This window comes from Prionailurus viverrinus, chromosome A2 (assembly GCF_022837055.1).
Source record: "Prionailurus viverrinus isolate Anna chromosome A2, UM_Priviv_1.0, whole genome shotgun sequence".
NCBI lineage: Eukaryota > Metazoa > Chordata > Mammalia > Carnivora > Felidae > Prionailurus > Prionailurus viverrinus.
Window position 1 is genome coordinate 163,914,399 of NC_062562.1, and position 27,589 is coordinate 163,941,987.

The 27,589-nt window shown below is 46.1% G+C and overlaps 1 protein-coding gene and 1 long non-coding RNA gene across 2 annotated transcripts in view; one reads left to right on the forward strand and one right to left on the reverse strand.

Moving 5' to 3' along the window:
- Window positions 1–412: 412 nt before the first annotated feature.
- Window positions 413–17,734, reverse strand: LOC125150118 (uncharacterized). Its single transcript, XR_007146194.1, has 4 exons — window positions 17,558–17,734; window positions 15,559–15,599; window positions 15,256–15,462; window positions 413–528 (listed from the first exon to the last, which is right to left on the reverse strand). It is a non-coding gene; the product is annotated as an uncharacterized LOC125150118 (long non-coding RNA).
- A 208-nt stretch (window positions 17,735–17,942) lies between these two features.
- NUB1 (negative regulator of ubiquitin like proteins 1) overlaps window positions 17,943–27,589 on the forward strand; it is a 28,753-nt gene continuing 19,106 nt past the window's right edge. Inside the window, exons 1-5 of the mRNA XM_047829462.1 lie at window positions 17,943–18,088; window positions 20,538–20,655; window positions 22,802–22,969; window positions 24,985–25,043; window positions 26,030–26,100. Of these exons, the coding sequence (XP_047685418.1) occupies window positions 18,018–18,088; window positions 20,538–20,655; window positions 22,802–22,969; window positions 24,985–25,043; window positions 26,030–26,100 (487 nt within the window). The 5' untranslated portion in view covers window positions 17,943–18,017. The remainder of the gene's footprint in view (window positions 18,089–20,537; window positions 20,656–22,801; window positions 22,970–24,984; window positions 25,044–26,029; window positions 26,101–27,589) is intronic.

Consider the following 27,589-nt stretch of genomic DNA (forward strand, 5'->3'; position numbering starts at 1 on the left):
TCAGTCACTAGCTTCCCCACCGAGGCCCGGGAGGGTACAGCGAACTGGCATTAGATCTCTGTGTGTGTGCCCTGCGGCTGCCAGGGAAGCTGGGATGATGAGTGTCTGGTATTTTCTGCTTCGAGAGTCGGGGGGATTTTTGCCCCATAAAAGGGGTTCCCTAGATGTATGAATAAAAAACATATTAAGGTAGATGAAGAACTTTAGATGCTGAGGGGTTACTGAATCCAAGAGACGTCTGCTTGGTCCTGGGACCCAGAGAAAAGTCAGTTCTGACGTGTCCCCGGAAACGATGTCGGAGTGTGCCCTCTCTGGGCTCCTCCAGCAGAATCTACAATTAAATGTGGTATACGTTTCTCCCCTTTTTTGATGGGAATGGCATCTGCGATAACATTTTAACTGCAATTTCAAAAACTGTTGTGGAACATTTTAATAAAGTGAGCGAGCAATTACAGACTCCGGAGTTTGGATGCATATAAAGGATACCTTCTTCTGTCATCTTTAAATTCAACTTAAAATCGGTGGAACCTGAAACAAAAGCGATAAAAATGAGATAAAGTCTATGTAAATTATTCTGACATTGAGAAGCAGATTGTAACAAAACACTTTCAGATCACAAAAAAAGCAATAATGGACCCAGGCGAAGGGATAAATTTTGAATAGAAGCTATGAATAGGTTTGGGGATTGTTTGATAATCCAGTTAATGAATCACATGAACACACACACTGGAAAAAGGATGTAACTTCTTTGCTAATTTGACAAGAAATGCTGACATTGACAAAGATAAAACTCAAACAGCACCACTTCAAGGAGGCTGTCCATGACGCCCTGATTAATAAATGTCATTAATTCAAAGGTTTTTTTTTTTAGTTTATTTTTTATTTTATTTTGTTTTTAACGTTTATTTATTTCTGAGAGACGGAATGAGCAGGGGAGGAACAGAGAGAGAGGGAGACACAGAATCCGAAGCAGGCTCCAGGCTCCGAGCTGTCAGCACAGAGTCCGTCGCGGGGCTCGAACCCACAAACCGTGAGATCATGACCTGAGCCGAAGTCGGACGCTCAACCGACTGAGCCACCCAGGGGCCCCTAATTTGTTTGTTTGTTTGTTTGTTTATTATTTTTGAGAGAGAAAGAGAGAGGAGGGGAGGGGCAGAGGGAGGGAGAGACACAATCCCACATAGGCTCTGTACTGACAGAGCCCCGAAGTGGGGCTCAAACTCACAAACCATGAGATCATGACCTAAGCCAAGATCAGGAGTCGGACACCCAACCGACTGAACCACCCAGGTGCCCCAATTCAAAATTTTAATTCTAAGATTAATCCCTGAGCACCTTCTGGCTGACAGCAAGGAACCTGCTTGGGATTCTTTCTCTCCGTCTCTCTACTCCTCTCCCTACTTGTGGCCGTATTCTCTCTCTCTTTCTCTCTCTCTCTCTCTCTCTCTCTCAAATTAAATAAATAAGCATTAAAAAATAACAACAACAACAAAACAGATTAGTCCCTGAGCAAAAAATAACTTGAAATGCACTGAAACCTTAAAACTCATATGTGAAACTTGATAGAGATTTCCTCGAATGTGGAAAAAAAAATCCTTAAAATTTATAATAATTACTATCAGCAATGCACTGCAAAGTTGTATTGCTAAGGGTCCAATCAGGAGACAGAAACCGCACAGCAACTTGCACAAGGGAAATTTAACATAAAGAATTAATTTTAACATGGGGTTGGAGTAATAAGGGATTGGCTAGAAAGAAATAAAAAGGGTTCTTGGGGCGCCTGGGTGGCTCAGTCAGTTAAGCGTTTGACTGCAGCTCAGGTCATGATCTCCTGGTTCCTGAGTTCCAGTCCCATATTGGGCTCTGTGCCGACAGCTTGGAGCCTGGGGCCTGCTTTGGATCTCTCTCTCTCTCTCTCGCTCTCTCTCTCTCAAAAATAAATACATATTTTAAAAAAAGAAGAAGAAGAAGTAAAGAGGGTTCTTGAAGAACGCAGGCTGGGGACACCCCGCGAGTGTCCATCACCCAGGGTGAGACGAAGCACCCACGAAGACGTCCCTCTGCAGGGCTGAGATCCAGGCCTTGATTGGAGACAGCGTGGCTCGCTGCCCGGCAGAGAAGTCACTGAGGTGCCAGGTTGGGCACACTTGCTGGAGATCCGCTGCCCTGGGGGGCCAGAGGGCCCTCCACAGGGAGGCGTCCTATCTCAGAACTCGCCCCAAAGCCACCGGAGAGGACGCCAGGGGACGCTGATCACGGGCTACAACCCCCACCCCCGCCACCAGGCGAAGCTGGCCCCCCCGGGGACGCCAAGGGAAGCTCCTGGCTGAGGGGAAATTTTAGAGCTGGGTGCTGCACACACCACAGAGGCTGTTGGAACGCAGACACCCAGACACTTCGGAAGCTGCTAGTCGCGGGAGGAGCCTCACGTGCTGCGGGAACCAGGAGAGAAACCCTTCTCCTCCAGCGGCCCTCTAGCGCCCTCTCCTGACAAAGGTTAACACCCAACAGTTGGCGAACAAAATATTTCCAGGACCCCCCCCCCCCCCCCCCCAATTATCAGAAAGCGGACCGCGAAGGGGTGTCAGGAGCTGAAATGCAATCCAATTTCTCTGGTAAGAGTGTCTTCATTTGAAGAGTTAGCCGAAGGACTTCTAGCCAAAAACGGTTAAGAAAAAAATCTTAGGTGTAGATGGTTAATAAAGAGGTTTTCGTTTTCTGGATTTTATGATGTCTTGTGGTATCTTTCAACTTCTAAAAATTTGTAATGTTAGGGGGCCCTGCGTGGCTCAGTCGGTTGAGCGTCCGACTTCGGCTCAGGTCATGATCTCACGGTTTGTGGGTTCAAGCCCGGCGATGGGCTCTGTGCTGACAGCTCGGAGCCTGGAGCCTGCTTCAGATTCTGTGTCTCCCTCTCTCACTGCCTCTCCCCTACTTGTGCTCTGTCTCTCTCTCTCAAAAATAAGTAAAATGTAAAAAAAAAAATTAAAAATTTGTAACATTATTTTTTTTCATTCTGAGTAAGTACTTTCATTCCTAATATCGTATTTGTAATAATTGTCTTTTTTTTTTTTTTTTCATAAAGGGCCTTCCCAAGTTACATTAGTTTCAGGGCCCCCCAGACTGGATCTGCCCTTGCCCATGGGAAAAACTTCCAAGCTGTTTTTATAAGCGTTGCTCATCAAGACCCATGTCAGATCTCAGCTTCCTTTGAATACTTTAACTAAACTGATAACTTGGCCTCTCGGTAAATTGCTGTGGCGCTAAAGGGGGGAGATGCTGGGTTTTCTATACTCTACATGCAACACTTCTGAAACCAGAGGTGTGGGTTGTCCACACCAAGCAATTCTCCAGTTCTCTGCCACACCAAGCGGGTGTCCTACAGTTCAGTCCAACGTGGACCCTATCTCCCTGGATGGAGCATCACCTCCCACGGGTGAAGGGCTCCGTCCCACGGGACTGTGCCCACCCTACTGCACGCACCAGCCCCACTCCAGGTTGCCACCTGTTTGAGACTGACTGGCTTTAAATCAGAGGTTCCTACCACCCTTTCCTCAGGTTGGATAACTTGAGTGAGAGAAGTCAGGAAAAGAGTGTACTTACCAGATTACCAGTTTATTAAAAAGGGGTGAGGGGCACCTGGGTGGCTCAGTCGGTTGAGCTTCTGACTTCAGCTCAGGTCACGATCTCACGGTTCGTGGGCTCAAGCCCTGCATTGGGCTCTGTGCTGACAGCTCAGAGCCTGGAGCCTGCTTCTGATTATGTGTCTCACTTTCTCTCTCTCTCTCTGCCCCTCCCCTGCTCACGCTGTCTCTCAAAAATAAATAAATGTAAAAAAAAATTTTTTTTAATAAAAAAAAAAATAAACAAATAAAAAGGGGTGAACTCAGAACAGCCAGATTGAAGAGATGGGTGGGGCTACAGGGAAGGGGAACTGGGCTTCCACGCCCTCTCCAGACAACTAAAGAAACTAACTCCCCAGCACCTCCACATGCTCAGTAACTCAGAGGCTCTATGAACCCCTTCAGTTGGGTTGTTGTTGTTGTTGTTGTTAATGGAGGCCTCATGTCATAGGCTCCATTGATGAAAGCATTGGCCATTAGTGATTAACTCAACTTCCAGCCCCTCTCCCGTCCCTCCTGGAGGGTGTGTGTGTGTGTGTGTGTGTGTGTGTGTGTGTTATGTGTGGCTGAAGGGCCAGCCCTCTAATCAGGAGGTTGGTTCCCTTGGCAACCAGACTCCATCCCGAGGTTCATCCTGGAACCCCCCAGCCCCAGCCATCTCCTTCACATACAAAAAGGCACTTGTCGCTTCAGAGATTCCAAGGTTTTGGAAGGTGCCTACCAGGAAGTGGGGCAGAGACCAAATATATATTTCTTATTATGTCAAAGGCACTTTTTTATCTGTATGTTCATTGGGTACCTAGCCCACGCCACTGTCTATTTTTATTCAACTAAAACTTCTTTCTAGCTTCACACAAATGTGTCTCCTTTTCCTGGGATGTGCAGAGAATTCTCGATCTCCTTCACAGCAACGGTCACTTCCTACTTTGGATTGTAAACTCCTAGAGGGACGGGGTCATTTTATTCATACGTGTGAACTTGAACTTGTAGCAGCATTCAATAAATGTCAGTTGCATGAAGTAAGAGAGTCCTCTTGCCTCCGTTATTAGATTATAAGCTTCTTGAGGACAGGGCTAGGATTAAAGTCGAGGGAACTCAGAGAGGTCATCCAGTCTAACCCCTGGGTACAGGGTGGGGAAATGAGGCCCGTAATAGGGCATATCCTTGAGACCCTGAGGGCAAGGCCACACGGTATCATCTTCAATCTCAGTGTTCTTTCTATCCTTCATGGTGTGTGTGTGTGTGTGTGTGTGTGTGTGTGTGATGGGGTAGGAGGGCAGAGATGGAGAGACAAGTGGAGCTAAAAACCCCACGGGCCCGGGGCGCCTGGGTGGCGCAGTCGGTTAAGCGTCCGACTTCAGCCAGGTCACGATCTCGCGGTCCGTGAGTTCGAGCCCCGCGTCGGGCTCTGGGCTGACGGCTCGGAGCCTGGAGCCTGTTTCCGATTCTGTGTCTCCCTCTCTCTCTGCCCCTCCCCCACTCGCATTCTGTCTCTCTCTCAAAAATAAATCAACATTAGGGGCGCCTGGGTGGTGCAGTCCGTTAAGCGTCCGACTTCGGCCAGGCCACGATCTCGCGGTCCATGAGTTCGAGCCCCGCGTCAGGCTCTGGGCTGATGGTTCGGAGCCTGGAGCCTGTTTCCGATTCTGTGTCTCCCTCTCTCTCTGCCCCTCCCCCGTTCATGCTCTGTCTCTCTCTGTCCCAAAAATAAATTAAAAAAAAAAAAAAAAAGTTGAAAAAAAAAAAAAAACCCCACGGGCCCTAGTGGCTGAGTCAGGCATCTGTCCTTCTCCCCATTCTTGGCACAGGTAAGTGTGTCGGGAACAGAACCCCGAGAGTCTATTGTTTCGGGGGGCACTTATTTGTCTCAGTCAACGGAGCCTGCAACTCTTGATCTCAGGATTGAGTTCGAGCCCCACTTTGGGGGTAGAGATTACTTAAAAATAAAATCTTACACAAAATAAAAAACATAAAAATGGGAGCGGGTAGGGACATGTAGTCAAAATCTTCCAAAATTCCTGACAATTTCAGTAGCGGGCTGGGGCCTGGGTCTTAGTGATAGTTGTTGTGTTTTGTTTTTTTTTTTTTTCAATTTTGTTTAACACTTTTATTTATTTTTGAGAGAAAGAGACGGAGACAGAACATGAGCTGGGGAGGTGCAGAGAGAAAGGGAGACACAGAATCCGAAGGAGGCTCCTCCAGGCTCCGAGCTGTCAGCACAGAGCCAGATGCGGGGCTCCAACTCACCAGCGGTGACATCATGACCTGAGCCAAATCGAACGCTTAACCACCTGAGCCACCCAGGCGCCCCCTAGCGATAGTTCTTAAAAGGGGGAATTAATGGGTGAAGAAGCAGAAACTTAGAGGAAAAAAACCTTAATATTCTTCATTTTCTCTCAAATTGTTGTTCGGACTTACAGTTTCATGAACAGAGTATGAAGAGGTGTGTATTTCTCAGATGTCCCCACTCTTCTCAGCTTAGATATTATCAAACAAATGCCAGTCTAACAGCAAGCCAATCATTTCTTAACATGGTTAATTTGTGTTTCTTTAGTTACTGGGTGGGTTGAACATCTTTTTAAATGTTTGTGGGTCCTCTGAATACTTTTTGGGAAAATCCTGTGGTTGGTTGTTATTGCTGGTGTTTAATAACAATAATTCAATGGAGTACATTTTAAGTGAAAAATGTTTAATGTTTATTTTGAGAGAGAGAGACAGACAGGCAGACAGAGCATGAGCAGGGGCGGGGCAGATAGAGAGGGAGACACAGAATTTGAAGCAGGCTCCGGGCTCTGAGATGTCAGCACAGAGTCTGACATGGGGCTTGAACTCCCGAGCCTTGAGATCATGACCTGAGCTGAAGTTGGATGCTTGACCCACAGACCACCCAGGTGCCCCCTTCTTTAAATTTTTTTAAAAGAGAGAAGTAGGGCACCTGGGTGGCTCCATGGGTTAAGCATCCAACTTTGGCTCAGGTCATGATCTCAAAGGTCATGAGTTTGAGCCCCACATTGGGCTCTTGGCTGTTAGCACAGAGCCTGCTTGGATCCTCTGACCCCTCTCTCTCTCTCTGCCCCTCCCCCACTTGCGCTATCTCTCTCTCTCCCAAAATAAATAAACATTTAAAAAATTAATACATAAAACTAAACGAAGGAGAGAAGTAGAGGGCGGATTCTACTAGTGGATGGCCGCCTCCCAGTAGATCATGGAGAATCATGCTTACACATAGCAGGTACTCAATAAACACGTAGCAGGTTAACGGACCATCATCAAGGATCCTGCTTGGTGAGATGTGTGGGATACCGTTCTGCCCTGCTTTTTCTCTCCCGATTTATTCTGGGCTTGGGTAGGGGAATGAAATCTCTTCCTGCTTTGGTGGGGAGGGGAGCCAAGGTGGAGATAGGACACAATGGCCCAACATGAACAGGTGTACTAATCCTACCCGGCTCAAGTTTTGTAGCGATGATTCCAGAAAACACCCCGGGAAGGGTTTGGCTTGTAGAACCTGGCACTTTCAGCTCTTGCCAGATACTTCTCTTGAGCTGCGAGCCAACACAAATCTGAATCTCACCACGAGAGGGGGCCCTAAGCTCAGGATGATTCTGAAGTTTGGTCAGGTGCTGTCTTCAAAGTTATCCCTCAGAAATTCTGATTTTCCACCTAAAATATTTCCTCACAAGTTTAAGTGGCTGCAAGAAATTCAACTGCCTGTCTAGCGTAGTTATACCTACTTTTTAAAACTCTTGGCTACATATTCAGTGATACGTAAATATCAGCAATTTGATAGCCACGATTTAAAAAATACATAAAGTTTGGGGCACCTGGGTGGGTCAGTTCGTGAAGCATCTGACTTTGGCTCAGGTCATGATCTTGAGGTTCATGAGTTCGAGCCCCGCATCGGGCTCTGTGCTGAAAGCTCGGTGTCTGGAGCCTGCTTCAGATTCTGTGTTTTCCCCTCTCTCTACCCCTCCCCCATTCTCACTCTGTCTCTCAAAAATACATAAATATTTTTAAAAAAATTTTAAATACATAAAGTTCTCTTTTAACTGTTCCTTTTTCTTCATAAACTTGTCTTTCCATCACCTCCCTCATCTAATTTTTTTCCTTAATTTTTCCAATAATGAAGAAATTCCCTCATCTAATTTTATCCTAAGAGAATATATGTTATTTGGGGAGTCTTTTTTTATAGATTGTCCCTATCATACTTCTCAGCAACAAAGATATAAATAAAAATATTTTTAAAATTTTATATCCTATGATCATGAGTCTCTAAGTACTGAGAAGTTTCTTCTGGTTAGAGTTATCATTGTTATCATGAGTAAATGTGTATTTCATTAAATCAACATAAATATGTTGCCAATTTTGATAAATAATTGTTAAACAGAAAAAGTAATTTTTTAAAATGTTTATTTTTGAGAGAGAGAGAGAGAGAGACAGAGTGCAAGCGAGGGAGGGGCAGAGACAGAGAGGGAGACACAGAATCTGAAGCAGGCTCCAGGCTCCGAGCCATCAGCACAGAGCCTGATGCGGGGCTCGAACCCACCAGCCACGAGATCATGACCTGAGCCAATGTCAAACACTTAACAGACTGAGCCACCTAGGCGCCCCTAAAAAGTCAATTGTTATTGGAAATGCCCCTCTTAATGAGGTGAATGAGGTCATTTGTATTTTCCAATCTGCTGGAATAAGTCACGTTGCTAACCAAATACACTCCTATTTCCACTGCTTGGAATGGATTTTGGGCTCTGCAGCTAACACTGGCATGAGAGTGACAGTGTGGAGACGCTGATTAAAGCCTGGATGAAAGCCTCTGAGCAATGTCCCCTGCGCACCTGAATTCGGTTCCATTGTCTACACGTGAAAGCACACTAGGACAAAATTTTCAAGTGGCTAAAATAAAACTTGACTTGCTCCTTCATCCCTCGTCTAGGTAGTCCTCAATCTCCATAAATTGCATCCATTTTTTTCTCGCCCTTAACTGCCGTTAGCCAGGTGTGTATCTCTTTCTACCTGAACCATGGCAATGACGTCCAGACCCCTCTAGTCCTTCCTGCACATGGTGATCAGACCGGTCCTACATATGCCTCTTGTATCCTACCTCTCTTTTGCCAACAGAACAAAACAAACTTTCTTATCTCCTAGAATATGAAGTCTAGACTTCTGTGGCTGTCATTCAGGGCTCCCTGGGATGTCCATTTCTGTCCTCTTGAATGTCACAGCCTGTTCTCTTCCAGTATCCTCTCCCAGTCTGGTGGGGCTCCCTCACCATGATTACCTCACAAATTGCAGTTTCTCTGGACCAATGGGAAGTCCCTCTTGGTCAGGTCCTCTCCGGGAGAGTTGGTTCCTTCTGGTCTGCCCCTGTCTTCATGTAAGGGGAAGGGCATGAGACAAGGTATTTCTTTGTTCACGCCGTGTGCCAGAAATACATTCATCCTGATACTCATGGAGCAATCAGAGAATAGAGATTGCAAATAAACGTTCCTAGGGAATTATTATATATTAAGAATGTTTACTAAGCATCTGCTGTGTTTACCACTGTGCTAGGCACCGGTGACAGAAATAGAAATTTAAGATCCAGTCTGATGAGGGACCGTAAGGCAAGCTGAGGGCTAAGCGCAAGCTAGCACGACCCCCTCCCCCCTCTTGGGATCTGTGTGATATTCCTCAGGCCCTCCTGGCTGCCCAAGAACAAAGGAAAGGAAAGAAAACAAACGGTTAACTGACAGAGATCACAGGCCTGCAGGACCCGAGTCTTTACCAGTTTACAAATGTCTTAGTAAATTACAAGAAAAAGGCAATCTTATCAATAGCCTCATGTCCAGGAACTCCCCACTGTCTCAAAGTTAATGCGTTGCTAGAGGGAAAAACAACCTTAGCTTGACAATAGCTAAACCTCCAGTAATCTGTGAGTCTTTCATAGCAAATGGAAACCACGTTAAGAAACTTCCTCTTAGGGGCGCCTGGGTGGCTCCGTCGGTTAAGCCTCTGATTTAGGCTCAGGCCATGATCTCATGGTTCGTGAGTTTGAGCACCACATTGGGCTCTGTGTTGATAGCTTGGAGCCTAGAGCCTTTCAGATTGTGTCTCGGGTGTCTCCTTCTCTGTCCCTCCTCCACTTGTGCTCTGCCCCTCTCTCTCTTAAAAATAAATAAACAGTAAAAAATCGATTTTAAAAAGAAACTTCCTCTTCACTTTACCTCCCCTAACCCCATAGCATATAACCACTCTTCACAAGCCCAGTGCAGCTCTTTCTGCCCACGGGTCCTGTCCCCATGCTCTAATAAAAGCACCTTTTTGCACCAAAGACGTCTTCTAGAATTTTCTTGGCCGTCAGCTCTGAACACTCATCACCCCAGACCTCATCATAGTCTGTCTTCCCTCAAAGAGCTGACCCTTTACTTGGGGAGACAAGAATTCCACACATTAAGAGTGGCAAATAAAATAGTATAGAACCAAACGCAAAACGAACCTGTTATCATTTCTGATAAACCATTTTCCTATATTTTCACTTTAAAAATTTTAAAACAAAAGTAACACATACTTGTCAAAATGAAAGGTTTTGAAGTATAAAGAGTAAAAGTGAAAGTCCCTATTCACTCCCTTCTCAATCCTTCTTGGTGAATACCCTTCCAGACTGTTCTCAATGGTCTTATAGATAAATATACGTATGTAAATGCATATATACACATACACAGTATTTTTAATAGTGCTATCATAGACATACTGTTCTGCCACTTGCTTCTTTCAATTTGAAACCTCCCCTGTCCTACATATGTGCAAATCTACTCTGTTCTTTCTTTCTTTTTTTTAAATTATTTTTTTCTTTTAGAGGCAGAGAGAGTCCACAAGCTGGGGAGAGAGAGAATCCCAAGCAGGTTTCACACTCAGTGGCAGAGCCCAATGTGGGGCTTGATCTCATGCCCCTGGGATCATGACCTGAGCTGAAACCAAGAGTGGGATGCTCAACCGATTGAGCCAGCCAGGCTCCCCACTACTCTGTTGTTTCTTTTCTTTCTTTCTTTCTTTCTTTCTTTCTTTCTTTCTTTCTTCTTCTTTTTTTTAATGTTTATTGATTTTTGAGAGAGAGAGAGACAGAGCACGAGTGGGGGAGGGGTAGAGAGAGAGGGAGGCACAGAATCCGAAGCAGGCTCCAGGCTCTGAGCCGTCAGCACAGAGCCCGATGCGGGGCCCGAACCCAAACCTGAACCCATGAACCGTGGATCGTGACCTGAGCTGAAGTCGGATGCCCAACCGACTGAGCCACCCAGGCGCCCCGGTTTACCATTATTTAAAAATTATTCTGGCTAAAAGAAGGGAATGGGATGCATCTATATTATTCCATTTGCAGCTCAAGAGACACTGCGAAATATGGCAGAGAGTCCAAGTTAGGCCCTGTTCCCTTTGCTTATTTTATTTTTATTTTATTTTATTTTTTTTATCTTACGCAACGTAAATTTATTAACAGAAAACAGTAATTTGAGGAGTCCCGTTCACGGACAGAGACAATGGCAACCTCCCTGCCTGCAGGTACTATCAGAGGGGATGTGGGTGACGTCCTCAATCTGCCCGATCTTCATTCCTGAGCGGACCAGGACTCACCTCTAGCCCCATGTCCAAGGTCTTGGTCCTGTATCCCGCTGTGGCCACATCCTGGGCAGCCAACATGGCAGCATACAGAGAGGCCTCATTTCCATTTCCTTGCCAGAAAGATTGGTGACACGGACAGAAGTGTCACTGAAGGACGCAAAGATGTGGCGGGCACCAAATATGTTTTCCCCTACGGCCCCCTGACGTCCAAGGCTGAGGACCTACTCTTCCTTCCTTTCCTTCCCCTTGCCAGGTGCCATTTCTGCCCATCTTTTCCAGACTCTGCCGCTGGAAGAAGCCCCTGTCCTCTTTTCTTTTCGACTTAGCTTTTGAGCCAGGCAATAGTACGATTACAAACAATCCGAACGGTCCCTCTCAATCGTGAGACTTGCGATGTAACAAAACTTAAAGGCATTTTTGTGGATGTGCTTTCGTGGACCCAGAGACATTGGGCTAAGCCTGTCTAGCGCTTCGGGTCTCCCTGGTAACAGTGCTTATTAGGCCAGGCTCGCACCCACCAGTTCTGGGGAAGGGTGGCCCTTCCCCACAAGGCTGAAGCGGTTCTCTGGCAGAACAACCTGGAAAAGCAGGAACAGCCTCTGTCGCTAAAGGGGCAGTAAAGCCATCAGCACTTGGGGCCACTGCACATCCCTCCAGCCCAGCTTCTATGAGGTCTGGTGGTGTCACCAGGAGACCAGTGGTGATGATGAGGGAAACAAAGGCAAGAAATATGTGGTTTAAATTAAATTCCCTTACAGCCCGCAGCCCGCTAATAGACGCCAGAGACTTGTAGCGTGTAACACTCCCCGAGTTTATGGCTGCCTTAATGCCTTAATATTTACACTTCCTTAAAAATTAAAAGCAACCTTATTTTGACAGTAGCTAAATCTTCAGGGTCCTTTGACACCTTGCTTTCAGCATCCAGAAATTCTTTGGAGACCTATGTTATCTGTAACTCCACAAACTCAAAATATACAATAAGTCTTTCCCACACCCGCAGCTGCTTTTTCTGGGTCCTGTCTCTGTGCTTTAATAAAATCAGCTTTTTGCACCAAAATAAAAAAACAAAAAACGAAACACAAAACACAAAACAAGCGAACAAAAACCGAAAGAGTCTCTAGAATTCTTTCTTAGCGTTTGCTCACAAACTCCACCTCAAATTCCATCAGTGTCATCCAGAGACCAGGGAGAGGCTGAGGTTTCCGTTGTTCTTATTCCCATATGAACCATGACAATAAATCCTCATATTTTGAGATTCCTGTGTGCGTCTGATCCTTGACCCCAACAGGTCTAACTCAGACATAAACAAACCGTTTTACAAACAAAAATATGTAAAGAACCAGGAAGCAAGCATGGGAGGGCGTTCACTCCCCTGGTATGAAGCATAATGAACATCGTAAGAACTATAAGATGCCTCCTTTCCCCACCTCCTCATCTCGCCTCCTCTTTCCCCTGTTCTTCTTTCATTTTCCCTTGAAAAAGGGCAAATTGCAAAAACCATAATATCTAATTCTGTTGGAAAGGTAAAGCCATAAATTTACCAGTAAGTATAGGAAGTCTAGAATTTGTACCTTTTATGGAGTACTCTACAGGAATATCACTGAACAAAAGAAAAGAAAACAAACAACTACTAACAACCACAACAGAACACCCTAAACATAGGAAAAGATTGACATCAGAGATGACCTTCACCATTATAAATAACGAATAATTAGAAACAACCTTGTGGCTAGTCTTCCGGAGTCAAGATCTATTTTTTTTCTTTCTCTCTCATTGTAATGGAATCCTTCCCTGACGTACATGGTGCATGGCTATCCAGATGGAGTTCTACATTTCCCAGCCTCCTTTGTGCAGGTGCAACCATGTGACCAAGCACGGGGCCAATGGGGATGTAAGGCGGGAAGCATGTGACTTCCGATTGAAGCCCCCTTCACCTTTTCCCTTCTCTCTGCCTAGAATGTGGACGTAGTCATGAGCGACCAGGTGCTCCGCAGGGGTGGGCAGGATCCTGCAGATGGCAGAGAAACGAGATGGAAAGAGCCTGTGTCGCTGAGCCACGGAGCCACCGTATCAGCTCTGGGCTGTTAGACAAGCAAACAAAATTTCAATTTCTCTGGAGTCTGTTCCAGCTGGCAAGTCTGTATCCTAACACACACGCAAATGACCCACAATAGGAGATGATGGGCTGATCGGTTGTATTTCTACTTGCTGAGATATTAGGTAGCTGTTGAAATTATATTTATGAAGGTATGAAATAATAATGAAAACTCTTAAACTATATTAATTTTTAATATTTTTTAATGTTTATTTGTTTTTGAGACAGAGAGAAACAGAGTGTGAACGGGGAGGGTCAGCGAGAGAGGGAGACACAGAATCTGAAACAGGCTCCAGGCTCTGAGCCATCAGCACAGAGCCTGACGCGGGGCTCGAACTCACAAACCGCGAGATCATGACCTGAGCCGAAGTTGGACGCTTAACCGACTGAGCCACCCAGGCACCCTAAGCCATATTAATTTTTAAAAGTACGGTTAAAAATTGCATACGTGGATTTTTAATATATTGAGGAAAGGCTCTTATTAAGAAAGAGATACTGGGGCGCCTGGGTGGCTCAGTCTGTTAAGCCTCTGACTTGGACTCAGGTCATGATCTCGCAGTTCACGAGTTTGGGCCCCACATCGGGCTCTGTGCTGAGGGCTTGGAGCCTGCTTGGGATTCTGTGTCTCCCTCTCTCTCTCTCTGTCCCTCCCCCACCGTACTCTGTCTCTCTGTCTCTCTCTCTCTCTCAAAAATCAATAAAACGTTAAAAAAAGTTACAAAAATAAATAAATAAACATTGAAAAAAGTTAAGAAAAAAGAAAAAGATACTGGAAATATTTACACTGAAACGTCAACAATGGTTATAGTGTAGGTAATGAAACATCAGGAGATTTATATTTATTCTTCCCTCACTTTATGATTTAAAATTTTCTAATAAGAGAAAAATAAGAAAAATTTATTAAGTGGTACTCCTAAACTGTTCAGCCAATCTTCTCTTCTCCCGGGACTGGCTGCCCCCAGGCTTGGCCTTTTGTGCAGGTAATATAGGCATCAGCGAGTGGAACAGGGAAGGAGGAGAAGGGCTCCTCTCTTCCGGGTCCCCCCACAGGCTCCCTTGCAAGATTATTCCTGATGACAGCAATTCCATTACTAACATCTCTTCACTATTAACCTCTATGGCGGCTATCCAATCCCTCCTTTGGGGGTAACACACTAAGTATCTGACGCATTTGGATGAATCACTTAGGCTGGAGCAGATCCGTAATTCGTGCTTGTGAGGAGGTGGGCATGGGTGGAGGGGTGGAGGTAGGAGGACAAAGAAGGGGTGAGTAGGGAACAGCAAAAGGTAGGTATCATCAACCTAAAGCTTTGCCTAAATGAGTCACTGAGCCAGATGCTGCTGTCTACTCAACGTCCACTCTCCTCTTCTTCCTGATGACCAATTTTTTTTTGAGGGGTGAGGAATGATTCCCCAACATGCCTTGCAAGTAGTGGCTAGTTTTTTCTAGTCGAATGACTGTTAAAAAAAAAATTTTTTTTATGTTTATTCATTTTTGGAAAGACAGAGGGAGACAGAGCACAAGCAGGGGTGGGCCGGGGGGCGGGGAGACACAGAATCCGAAGCAGGCTCCAGGCTCTGAGCTGCTAGCACAGAGCCCGACGCGTGACTCGAACTCACGAACCGCAAGATCATGAGCTGAGCTGAAGTTGGACACTCAATCGACTGAGCCACCCAGGCGCCCCTAGACCCCTTCTAAGCGAGAAAAACAAAGCCCTATTTGCTTAAGTGACAGTTAGTTTCTGCTAAATGCACCTGGCCACAATGCTCACAGATTCAGCCGAATTTAACACAATTCAGTTATTAGGAAAATGCCAAGAATCCTAAGCCTTGGGAAACTACAGGTGATAGGAAATAATTGCAGCAAGGTAGAGGGATGACAAGGACAGTCTTTTCAGACGTAACGGTATTTCTGAGGGCTTTCTCTGAGGTGAATAACAAAGATACCTGGTTTTGCCTTTCTTTCTTACTTCGCCAGTAGTCCATCAACAGACGGAGTGTCCGCTCTCGGGTGTGATGGAGCCGCTTGCAGGCAGATCAAGGTTTCCACCCACAACAACTAGAAACGCCGGATGGAAGCGTCAGACGTCACCCCAGATCGTCAGCCGACTTCAGAAACAAGCCGGAAGATAACGGAAGGGCATCTTTCACATGCTGAAAGAAAACACACCCGTCGGATTAAAACTTCCCCCAAGTTTTAGACAATAGGCTTTATTTAGAAAACAGGATGGTGGAGAGGTCTGATTTTACCTTTTTAACTGCCATGCATCCTATCGATTTGTAATGATTTTCTGGAATCAAGTAAAAAAAAAAAAAAAAAGTAGTTTAGCATTCCGTGGAAGTTTCTCAAACCATAAGCCTACAGCAATGACTACCTACTCTCTGGTCTCTGTGTTTGCTTTTAGTTTTCATTCATCCTTGGACTTAAAATCACAAAACTAATATTGTATGTCAAGTTCTCTTTGACGTTAATAATAGGGTAAACGACAAAACACAGATTGTTGTGAACTTAGTTCAATAGTATTCCTACCATGGTCGGCTTTATTCATCATCTCTGCCTTTCCTCCTTTATCTTTTCAGAGCTGGAACATCACCTACCCACCTCTTGGGATGATCAGAGGTACCTGGGTTAAACATTTGGGAGCAGAACATGCTAGAAATTCGAAACCAGGATGCAGAACTTGTGGACTACATGCTTTCGGAATGATTCTACCTGAGTCGGGCGGGCCACCAAACCCCTTCTGGCAGTGACTGAGATCCAGCCTCCACATTTCACAGGGAATCAGAGTAACTCTCCTATTTTACATTTTCAAAATTTCTTTCAGTTTCTCTCATCTTCCAGGGGGATTGAAATGATGTATTTCCAATCAGGTGGGAACAAAATCTCCCTCCCCACCTGCTTGGTTTCTTTGTCCTTCTATGTTTTTCTCATCCAGCTAGGATGCTAAATAAAATGACCACGTCTCCAAAGAAGATGATCAGTAATTAAAAACCTACCAGACAGAAAGTGTGAGTCATCATTCAAATTCCCTGAAAATTCCTATTTATAACCACTTCCTTCAAATTCTCATTTATAAATAGAAAAATCAAGAATGAAGTGGTTTTCTTTCTTTTTTTTTTTTTTTTTAACGTTTACATGAAATTTCACTGTCCTATTAAGGATGTTTGAGGGTTTTCTGATTCCACTCCAGCAAAAGTAAAATCACTTATGCAGAAGTTGCTTGATTCCTTGTTACTATGAAACCCATGGCAACAAAAATACAAACACAAATTAGGAAGAATTCTTCATCCTACGAAATTGCAGTTGAAGCCACTAAATGTCAGCGTTAGGAATAACAGAAAGGAGGTAGGGTAATAAAATACAACAAGAATGATGCAAGTTGAATTACTGGGTAAAAGGGAATATGCGTTTCGATTTTGATAGACTGTGCCACATTACCCTTGCAGGTACGAAACAGGGTACCGATTTCAACACAGCCTTGCCATCACAGGCTATCACGTTATTTTCCAGTCTGATAGGCACAAGGTGGTTTCTTGGTGTAGTTTTATATTTATCTCATTGTGAGCGAGGTTAAGTAATGTGTCATACGTTTATGAGCCACTTGTATTTCCTCTTCAGGGAACCATACCGTCAGAGCCTTTGCCCAGTTTTCTATTTTGGTCCTTTTCCTATTGAATTGTAAGAGCTCTTTATATACCAAAGAGATTTGTCTTTGGAAGCTCTCAAGCCGCACGCCATCACAATGCTAGAGCAAGTCCAAGGATGGTTTTGGGATTCGGACAGGAAGGGCCAAGGGCCTCAACCGAGAAAACTTTCTGCCACTTTCTGCCGTCTGAGATTTACTCCTTCTATGTTTCATTTCCGGGTTCTCCTATCAAAGGCTCATCTACCCATCGCTCAACGCTCTGTCAGAGCCTGTGCTCAACCCCACGTTCCCAGAACATTTCACAAGTTGCTGTTAATTTTTATGCACACTTGTCTTATTCTCTCACCTAGACGGAACCCAGACCATAAACTTTATTTGTATTTACTACATTGCTGGGCAGAGAGCGGCTCTCCATCGACCATTGAGGTTGCTAGTGCGATGGATACCTGGTTAGCAGGGCCAGGGTCGGGGGGGGGGGGGGGGGGGGGGGGAAAGCGCCAGGGCAACCAGCCGATTAGTTTCAGGTGAAGCAACCTAAATGTCACCCTGGGCGGAGGCCCGACGGAGACAGGGAAGAAAACCCTGGCGTTTAGGGGGACAACCTGTTTAGTCCGGCCTAGACCGAGGGGGAAAGGGTACTCCCTGCCAGGTCCGCTGGTCTTTTTCAAGGCTTTTGGTGAAACGAAGCCAGGCGCAATTTCCTCTGAAGTCGAGCAAACGGGGCCGAGCCTGCGGCCGGGCCGGGACACCACTTCCACCCGGACGGAAACGCCCGGAGACTCCAACGCCCCGGCCTAGGGTCCTCCCATAGGCCCCGCCCCCTCACCCGCCACCCTGCCCCGCCCCCGCCCTCCCCTCAGCCCCGCCCCGTCCTCTCCCTGCCCCACCCACCCCGCCCACACCATGCCCGTCTTAGCCCCGCCCACAAGCAATACCGGTCCCGCCCCTGTTGGCCCCGCCCACACGGACCCGTCCGCTAACCCCGCCCACAACCCTCCTTCCGGGCCTCGAGAGGGTGGCGCGGAGGCCGCAGCGGCGGGGGCGGGGCCAGCCTCACCCGGAATGAAAACAAACGGCGGCCGCCGCCGCATCCGGGCACTCGGCGGGTCGCGGCGGGCGCGGTGGTGGCGCAGGTGAGGCGGCGGCGGCGGTCGAGCGTCCGGTCCCCGACCCGGGTCTCGGCGGCGCCGTCGGGCGGCCCCCGCTCCCGGCACCACCCCGACGCATCCCCAGGCCGGCGGGGGCGCGGCCACAGCGGCGGGCGGTAGGCGCCCTGCGCGGAGGCCGGCCGGGGCTTCGGGACCCGACGGTTCGAGCGGCCCTGGTCTGCGCTGGGCTGGGCCGGGTGGTGGTGGTGTGGGGGGGGGGGGGGGTGTTTAAAAATATGTGGAGTATTGTTGGGGGCGGGGGGCAGAGAAAGAAATGTATCTAATTAGCCAGACAAAAAGCCTGAGACATAACACTGTTATTCCAAATAAGCCGTTTGGGTTGTGTTTGCAGTCACAGCTAGGTTTTCTTTGCTATTTAATGAGAAAACATGGTTGATTCTTCATTTCTCTGACGACCTGGTTCTGCGTTTCCCATCTCCTTCCCTTACTCCTAATTTTTAAGACAAGAATCTTTTCTTATTCCATCTAAGAGCAAATGTAGCGTATTTTGAATATACGTGTACATATGCGTATTTGAAAAGCTCTGGGGAAAGGTAGCATAGATTGATCGTTACTGAAGTGAAAGTGAAAATTTTAAAGGCGTGGTTTAAGACGTTTCACTTTCAGCTTGAAGCAGTGATAATGAATTTCTGGGCTTCCCTCCCCCGTTTTCTTGAGAAATACTTGAAATACATCACTGCTTTTTTGGCTGTAATGTGAAACGCTGTACGGCACGCGTGAAACTTTCAGTTCTCCAGCTAAAACTGAAAACTGGTTTATTAAACGATTTGATTTGATGTGAAGTACGTATCCTATTTGATTCTGTTGTCTATAACTGAAATTTTTGTACATTTCAAAACAGCAGACTCTTCTTTTGTAAACATTAAGTCTTGTGCCTACAGACCGCCATCTGTTGATTTGCTCAGTGGGTAGATTGTGGGACACGCACTATATTTGTGAAACCCTTTGGGCCTTTAATCAGGCAGTGGCTAGGATGGGCCACGGAGGGCTGTGCACCTGGCCTTACAAACAGCTTGCCTCCCTTAGTAAGCAGCCCATGAAATGATCACCCCCCCCCCCCCGGCCTGTTGATATTTTATTCAGAATTCCTGAAGATTTGAGTAGGGAACTAGATACAGTGGTTGTGTGAGTTATTTATGCTTGAAAAGCTAATGCTCATAAGTACGCATGCTTTTCTGTGTGAGAAGTGGTTTCTTAAATGCTTAAAAATCTGGGTTTCTCCTGTGGGTCACCCGGATGCACAAGCCCCTCCTTGATGTGTTTATTCCTTACTCCCTTTCCTCCTCCGTATCCTGATGACCTCTTTCTTCCCCCCACGCTGATATAAAATAGATTTGAACTTTAAGATATGTATTTATGGAATACACTTAAGTGAACAGACTTGATTTAAAATTAGGTGAATTGGGTTTCGGGGGGTGTGGAATACAGGCCTTACATAAAAAAAGAGAAAGTTACTTATCAAGATTATATTAACCCTTATATATGTATTTTTTTACTCCGTGGACCTTGTCTTCGTCATTCAGACTTAATTATCTTTTTCCTTTTCTTACTCCTTGTCTAATTTGGTCGGCTGCCATTGCCAGCAGCCTTAGCCATCCCTTCAAATTGCTGTGCTCATGAGAGATGAGTGGACCTCTCCATCGCTGGCCGGTGTTTCTTTGGGGGACACTAGTTACGTACACGAGACAGATAAGCAGTGAAGAATTGCGTGCCAGAATGCAAAGGCCAGTGTCGTAGGCAGAAATCCCAGTGCCAGCCATGGCGCTGCCTAACTTTGTGACCTTGGCCAAGTCGTTGTACAAACCTGGGGCCTGGGTGTTTTCGGCTGTAAAATGATGATCCAACCAGCGTTCGATCTGAACAGTGCACATGGATGGGTTGTTGTGTGCTTATCACAAAATACACACAGTTTTTCTAGTGAAACTTCTGTATTTAAAACATTCAGTTCTAGGGAATGTTGCTAGTTCACGGTTCAAGCTGGCTTTTATGTTTACCCTTCCAAGGTGGTTGGTCTTTGTGTTAAACTCAGCAAAATCCAGGTACAAGAGAACGTATAAACTCTCTGTTGAGTTGTTTATGACAGTTAACAGCTTTAGGGATTCACCTTCCCCTCATTTTATCTTTTAGATCAGAGAATAAGAGATTAAGAAATAGAAAAGTATCGTAAGCCTTGCTACATATTAGCAACTTGGAAATACATACTTTATGTAACAGTAACATGCAACTGTGTATTTTAGTGTATGTATAAAATACCTAAGAGAAATCTGGAGCTAGTTAAAACCTAGTCTAAAAGTAATGTAGATTAAACAGGAGGGGAAGGAGTGGAGGGGAGGTCTTCTTACCACACAGGTAAGTTATAAAATGCCTTGAAATACAGTGTGGAGCATCCTTCATATGCTGTTTTGCTTTCAAGAATGGCGCAAAAGAAATATCTCCAAGCAAAACTGACCCAGTTTTTAAGGGAAGACCGAATTCAACTTTGGAAACCTCCGTATACAGATGAAAATAAAGAAGTTGGCTTGGCATTGAAGGTATTTTCTTTTAAGACCTAAATAAATAGCCGTGTTGTTAAGTCTCCTTGGTGAATAAGGTTCTGGAGTCACCGGAAATTGCCAGGTGTGACCGTGTAACTTTTGGCCTAGCCGAAAGCATTAGGGATGAGCAGGTACCCGCTTTTCACTAGGAGTTGACAAGCTTCTTTTTGTTTAATAAGATTTTATTCATAGGAGAGTGTTCTCTAATTTGCGAGGCACATGCTATTTTTAATACCTTCAGTGTTACGTAACAGTGGTAATCGGGGAACTAATTTTGACCTGCTGGTGAGGCAGTACTGATGCCTCTATTGTGTGGCCAGGGGGAGCGGCTGGGTTGGTTCTCAGTTCTCCTTGCTAGCGTGGTTCACTATAGAATAGTTGCTCCCTTCCGCCAGCTATTTTTATACTGTGGCTATCTGTTCGTTTGTTCAAAATACATTTTTCTAAGAATTACGTCTCAGCTTTCTTCGGCAACGTCAGAAATGGCGTTGTTTTAGGGGAGGGGCAGAGAGCCAGCGCGCGAGAGAATCCCAAGCAGGCTGCGTGCTGCCAGTGCAGAACCCAGTGCGGGGCTCGAACCCATGAAGCCACGAGATCGTGACCTGAGCCGAAACCAACAGACGGACACTTATCCAACTGAGCCACCCAGGCGCCTTCATTAATCATTTCTGATAGAACTCTGTCATGTTGGAATATAGCGTGTCCTTTTCTGCTTTCTTAGTCTGAGTACCCTGAGACAAATAATGTAATGTTTATCAGGGACTGAGGACTGTCACAAGGGCATCATATTGCCCCGTGTGGTGACGCAAGGATGCGCTTGGGAGAAAAGAGTTTTCCTATTTTTCCTGTTCCTGACAGGCCCCACTTTGTGTTTTCTGCAACCCGTTTTCTGACCTTTTTCTGAATTTGCTTGTTACAGTCTCTTGGCTCAGAAGCTAGGTATGGCAGAATAAGAAAGCTATTTGGTCTTTGCCCCCAGGACGTGACGCAGAGTTCCTAAAACCCTTGGAGTGTCCCCAGTGATAAAGGTGATAGGGCATCATTTGTTCCAATGAGGCAGCTGTTGGTAATACCTTCAGGATGGGGCTGCTGGCCAAAAAGACCAAGCTTGGATTAGAAGCTTAGACTTCCATTCCCCTTTCCAACCTCGGAGAGGGGAGAAGGCTGGAGATTGAGTTAATTACCAAAGGCCAATGACGTAATCAGTCATGCCTTCAGAAGGGAACTCCCTTGAAAGTTTCCAGATTGGCCGACCTATCCGAGTGCTGTGTGGGCGGCACGCCCCAACGCCTCAGGGTTAGAGGCGCCTGCGCTCAGGACCCATCGACGCTCTGCCTTCTGTACCTCTTCACCTAAACACTCATTTGTATCCTTTACAATCAACTATCGTTGGGAGTACAGCGTTCTTCTGAGTTCTCTTGAGTCATTCTAGCAAATTATGGTTTTACAACCAGTACAGTGATTCGGAATTTTCTGGTAAGATAGTTATTTAAGTTTCACCTGACTTGTTCTTACAAGTTGGAAAAATGGGAATGTTTTCTCTATTTTTGTTTTTGTTTTTTCTTTCTAGCCCCTCCAGTGGAGCTGACCACTTCACTGTTCTTTAAAGTAACTTATAACGTATCACAGTCAACGTAGGTCACGGCCCACCTTTCTTTTAGCCCAGGATAATCCCCATTATAATTGACACTTCTTCTATTCGGTCCCGTTTTCCTATCCTTTGATTTTTGTTTTTGTTTTTTAACTGTTATTTTAACGTTTATTCATTTTTGAGAGAGAGTGAGTGGGGGAGAGGCAGAGAGAGAGGGAGATACAGAATCCGAAGCAGACTCCAGGCTCTGAGCTGTCAGCACAGAGGCGGATGCAGGGCTCGAACTCACTAACCCGAGATCATGACCTGAGCCGAAATCAGAAGCTTAACCGACTGAGCCACCCAGGCGCCCTATCCATCCTTTGTTTCTATTTCGCTTTATTTTACCTGGATCCTTCCTAGCCTCTCTCCCTCTCAAGATGTCAAGCCCGTCTGGGTTTCTCTCTGATGGGCTGACCACCACTCAGCAGAGCCCTTCACATGCTGTCCTGTGTTACGCCCCTTTTCTGCAGTTGGTGCTACATTGACCTGTGTTCTGATTTGGCTTCACAGGACCTTGCCAAGAAGTACTCTGACAAGCTAGACTGCTGTGAAAATGAAGTGGAAAAGATAATAGAAGAAATACGTTGCAAAGCAATTGAGCGTGGCACGGGAAATGAAAATTATAAAACAACAGGAATTGCTACAATTGAGATATTTTTACCTCCCCGACTAAGAAAAGTGAGTAATTTCCCTAAATGAGTACGTAGGTACCAATGCTTTGTTAACTTAGTGATAAATTGTGATTTAAAAAAAAAAGTGTATTTATTTATTTTGAGAGAGAGTGAGCAGGGGAGGAGCAGAGAGAGAGAGAGAGAGAGGGGGAGAGAATCCCAAGCAGGCTCCACACTGCCAGCACGGAGCCCGATGAGGGACTCGAACTCACGAACCGTGAGATCATGACCTGAGCTGAAATCAAGAGTCAGATGCTTAACTGACTGAGTCACCCAGCGCCCTGTGATTTTTTTTTTTTTTTTTTTTTTTTTTTAAAGCTACAATCCACAGTTAAAATTCTTTTCGGTTACTTAACATGTTGAATGTTTATCAACTTCCAAGTTAATTTTGTAGATTTTCCAAACTGGAACATTTTTACAGGGTGGGTTTGTCCCTCACGGACCTCCAAAACGTCACAAGGCTATGCGTCACATGGCTTACCTTTTCTGCAGTTCGGACAAACATTTAGAAATAATGGGGAATCAAAGGAATACTTCAGGTTTCTTGCCGAGCTGTGTGCAGTCAGACACGTCAATCGGGAATTCTCCCTCTTCTCTGTGCTGGTGGAGGTTAGAGTGTGATGGACTGAGTGCTCCAGCAGGGCCACAGTGATGCGGGCGGGGCCACCGCATGTCAGGGCCATGTCCTCAGTAGTGCAAGTCCAGAAAGGTTCTTGAGGCAGGGTACCCAAAGGTTGCTGGCCTCTGAGGACTGATCAGTGTTAATCATTTTCAGAAGATCTGAAAATATATAAGCGTCAGATCTACCATAGGGCCCAGCACTTTTACTCCAGAAAACCGTGTCTGTGCGGGATCTTGTACGTGAATGTTTGTATCAGCTGTGTTCACGGAAGAGCCCTCTCTGGCTCCCGGGTGGAAACAGCCCACGTGTCCGTCAGTGGGTAAACGATCCACGAGGGAAGGTTGCCACACGGAGGAATGTTACTCAGCCGTGAAGACGGATGAGGTCCTGGCATGTCTGTGACACGGCTGAACCTTAGCAACATGATAGAAGCCAGACACAGAGGCCACACATCGTACAGTCCGTTCATATGAAACGTCTAGAACGAGTGAATCCATAGAGACAGAGACTAGATCAGTGGTTGCCTGGGGCTTGGGGGATAAAGGGAGGGATTGGGGGGTGTGAATTACGGTATTTTTTGGAGGGGATGATGAAAACGTTCTGACATTTGGTTACGGTAACGGTTGTGTAACTTCACAAGCGTACAGGAAACCCCTGACTTCTCTTTTAAACAGGTGAGCTTTATGAAATGTAAATTATCTCATTAAAGCTTTAACACATTTCTAGGAAAAACAAAGAGCTTTATGAGAAAAAGAAAATGACATATGTAACTACCTCAGGATGCCCGTTCACATATATCTATATATCTATATCTATATCTATATCTATATCTATATCTATCTACATCCACATATATATCCACACACGTACAGGGCTCCTCTTTGCTAGAATCAAGCACCGGGGAAACCAGCTCAGCGGTCAGAAAGCAGAGTGTACAACCTGAGCAGATGTGCATGGTCTCGTAGGCTTCCCTGCTGATCGCAGTTTTTCCTCAGAAGCCCAGCCAGTGGAGAACGAAGAGGTTCCGAGATCATGTCTTGCCACTCCCTGCTCAGTGGGCACCGTGTCTTGTTCACTGAGGGTGGCTGCAGTGCTGGAGGTGCTGGTCTGGGTCCTTGTGTCGCATAGGCCAGCTCCCTTGAGTAGAGACGCATCACAAACCCCTCTGAACATCTAACTTCCCGCCGGAGGCTGAGCCCTGCCTCAGGTGCACGCTGCCACCCCCTTGAGGGCATCCAGGTCACAGGGTCAGCATGTTCAGTAGCTTCTTCGCTAGGCACGTGTCATTTCAGGCCTTAACATCGTCTGATACCAGCCTTCCTGATTTTATAGACAGAGTAATAGCACCAAAAAGTGTCACATTGAAGTACATTTTCTTTGATTTGCCTTTTTTAAAACAGGATAGGAAAAACCTGTTGGAGACCCGATTGCACATCAGTGGCAGAGAACTGAGGTCAAAGTAAGTATCTGCTTGCCCGGCGCCCCGGCTGCTCTCGGCCCTTTTACATTAGCTCGACTGATCCTTTGTGACAGTCCCGTCAGAGAGACAGGGCAGGGGTTATTTATGCTCGCTTAGTGGAAGGGAAACAGGCCTCGAGGCCGCAGAACTTGACCAGGCTCACACTGCCAGTTAAGGGCAAAGCAAGAACTCAAGACTGGCACCACTCGCCTTCATTTCCCAGTGGACTTGAGGTCCGTGGGAACACCATGCCTGCCACCTGACCGGCACTGGCCAACGTGTCCTAATCAGCGAACGAGTGATATAAATAACTTGATATTCACCAGATCACTAGCTTTGACTTTTATTTCTTCGCGCACTGATAACTTGCTGTGGCATTCAGCAAGGTGTTCTAGCCGATTTCAGGCTGTCGGCCCATCTGTAAAGAGAAAAAATACCCGTCACAGGCCAGTGAAATTTACCTTTTGAGGCCCGGTTGGTCAGGTCATCCACTTCTCAATTTTTAAATGGTGAGTGTCTTCACTACCTCCAGGGCTAGCCAGTCCTTGTTTGTGAAGCTGATTTTTCTCATTTCCTCTGGTCTACACCAGGGCCGTTAGGGATGGATTCAGGAAGCATCATTCATTCGGCACACATGCGCAGAAGATTGCTGGGAGCACCCCTCTATTATGGGCTCCTCCAGGGAGTCCACAGAAGGTGTAGAGAATGAATTTGCTCCTGACGTGCAGCCAGGGCCCTCCTCTTCAAATGGATGTCCCGCCCAAGTGGTCTCCACACCATGAGGAAAGAGATAGTTTTAAAAAGGACATGGCCTCTTACACAGTCTCAAATAACCACCTAGGAACCACGAAGTGATGTTTGTGAGTCAGTAAATCGAAATACCAGAGTTTCTGAGTGGAATGTATGAAATAGCTGTCACGATTAAACTCTGTTTAACGGCTCATGACAAATTGACGGCCTGCAGCGGGTACCGGTTTATTTTACAGAATAGCTGAAACCTTCGGATTTCAAGAAAATTACATCAAAATTGTCATCAACAAGAAACAGCTTCAACTAGGTATGTCATGGCAAAGTGCAGAATTTTAAATCGGGTTCATGTAATGACACCGCATCTTTTTTCTTCCTCTTTTTCTGCTCACCAATTTCTAGCGGCTTTCTTGGACACATAGTCTAAAACTGATCGTCGTAGTGTTCGCTAAAATAAGCACGTAGAGCAGAAAGCAAGTTTTCTAATCAGCATTTACTATCTGTTCTGTGCTGGCGGGAAGAAAGACACTCATTACAGGTCTGAGGAATGGAGATGCAGAGGCCACAGCAAAAAGGTGGTGGCAGTGGTTCTCAAGCCGGGCGATTTTGCCACCCAGAGGACATTTGGCAATGTCTGGAGACGATTTTGGTTGTCATGACTTGGTTGTGGGGTGCGGGTGGGGGCTTGTGCTCCTGTCACATAGGGAGTAGAGGCCAGGGACACTGCTGAACATCAGATCAGGCACAGAACAGCTCCCACGACAGACTCACTTGGCCCACGATGTCAGTAGTGCTGCTGTGAGAAACCCCTGGCCCTGTGAACTTGTGCAGTGTTAGAATGTTCTTCCTAACAGAAGCAGGAAGCCATGGATGCTGGGGCGGGGCAGAGGGGGGTGGCGAGTGCGGCACGACATATTTGGGTTTCAAAGGTCCCTTTGGCTGCCCTAGGGAGATGGACTTGATGGAGGCACGAATAGACTTGGGCGACCAGTTCGCTGTTGCAGCAGTTTGGGCGGGCACTGCAGTCTGCTCCCAGTAAGTTCTTCTGGCTTAGAGAGTCAGGTTCACATCCTCGCTTGACGGAACACAGCCTGCACACAGCCCTAGGCTTCCTTTCCAGCGTCTCCGCGAGCCATTTCCCGTTGTCTCTTGCAGGTGTCATAGACAGCTTTTCACTGTCATCTCTGTGACAGTGCTGTTTGTGGTATTCTTCATGGGTTGGAAATCCTTGATTTTGTCGTTATCAAATCCATCAATTTCCACCTTATCATTTGCGTTTTAATAGTTACTTCCCCACCCCCACCCCAGGGCCACACAGTTTTCTACATTTTCTTGTATTAGTTTAATCTGCGTGAGGTCCGTAATCTGTCCGGAGGCCCCCTTTATATTTAAAGGCTAAAGATCGAACTTATCTTGCTGTTGCCACACTGCCCTCCGGTGCCTCCTTCGGTGTCAGAGCTCTGTTTCTGCACTTCCTGTTCTTTCCTTTGACCTATAGGTTTATTCCTGGGCCAGAAGCATAGAGGGTTTTCTGTTGGGGTGTAACTGACATGTAACATTATATGAGTTCCAGGGGTACAGAGTAATGATTCGATGTTTGTATATATTGTGGAACAAGCACGATGATCTGTCGTCTCACGTAATTAATTTTTTTTTTCTTGTGAGAAGAACTTTTATTCTCTTAGCCACATTGAAATATAAAACACAGTATTGTTCGTTGTAGTCACCAGGCTGCACATCAGACAGCCCAGGACGGACTTACTTTGTAACTGAAGTTTCTACCTTTTGACCACCTTCAC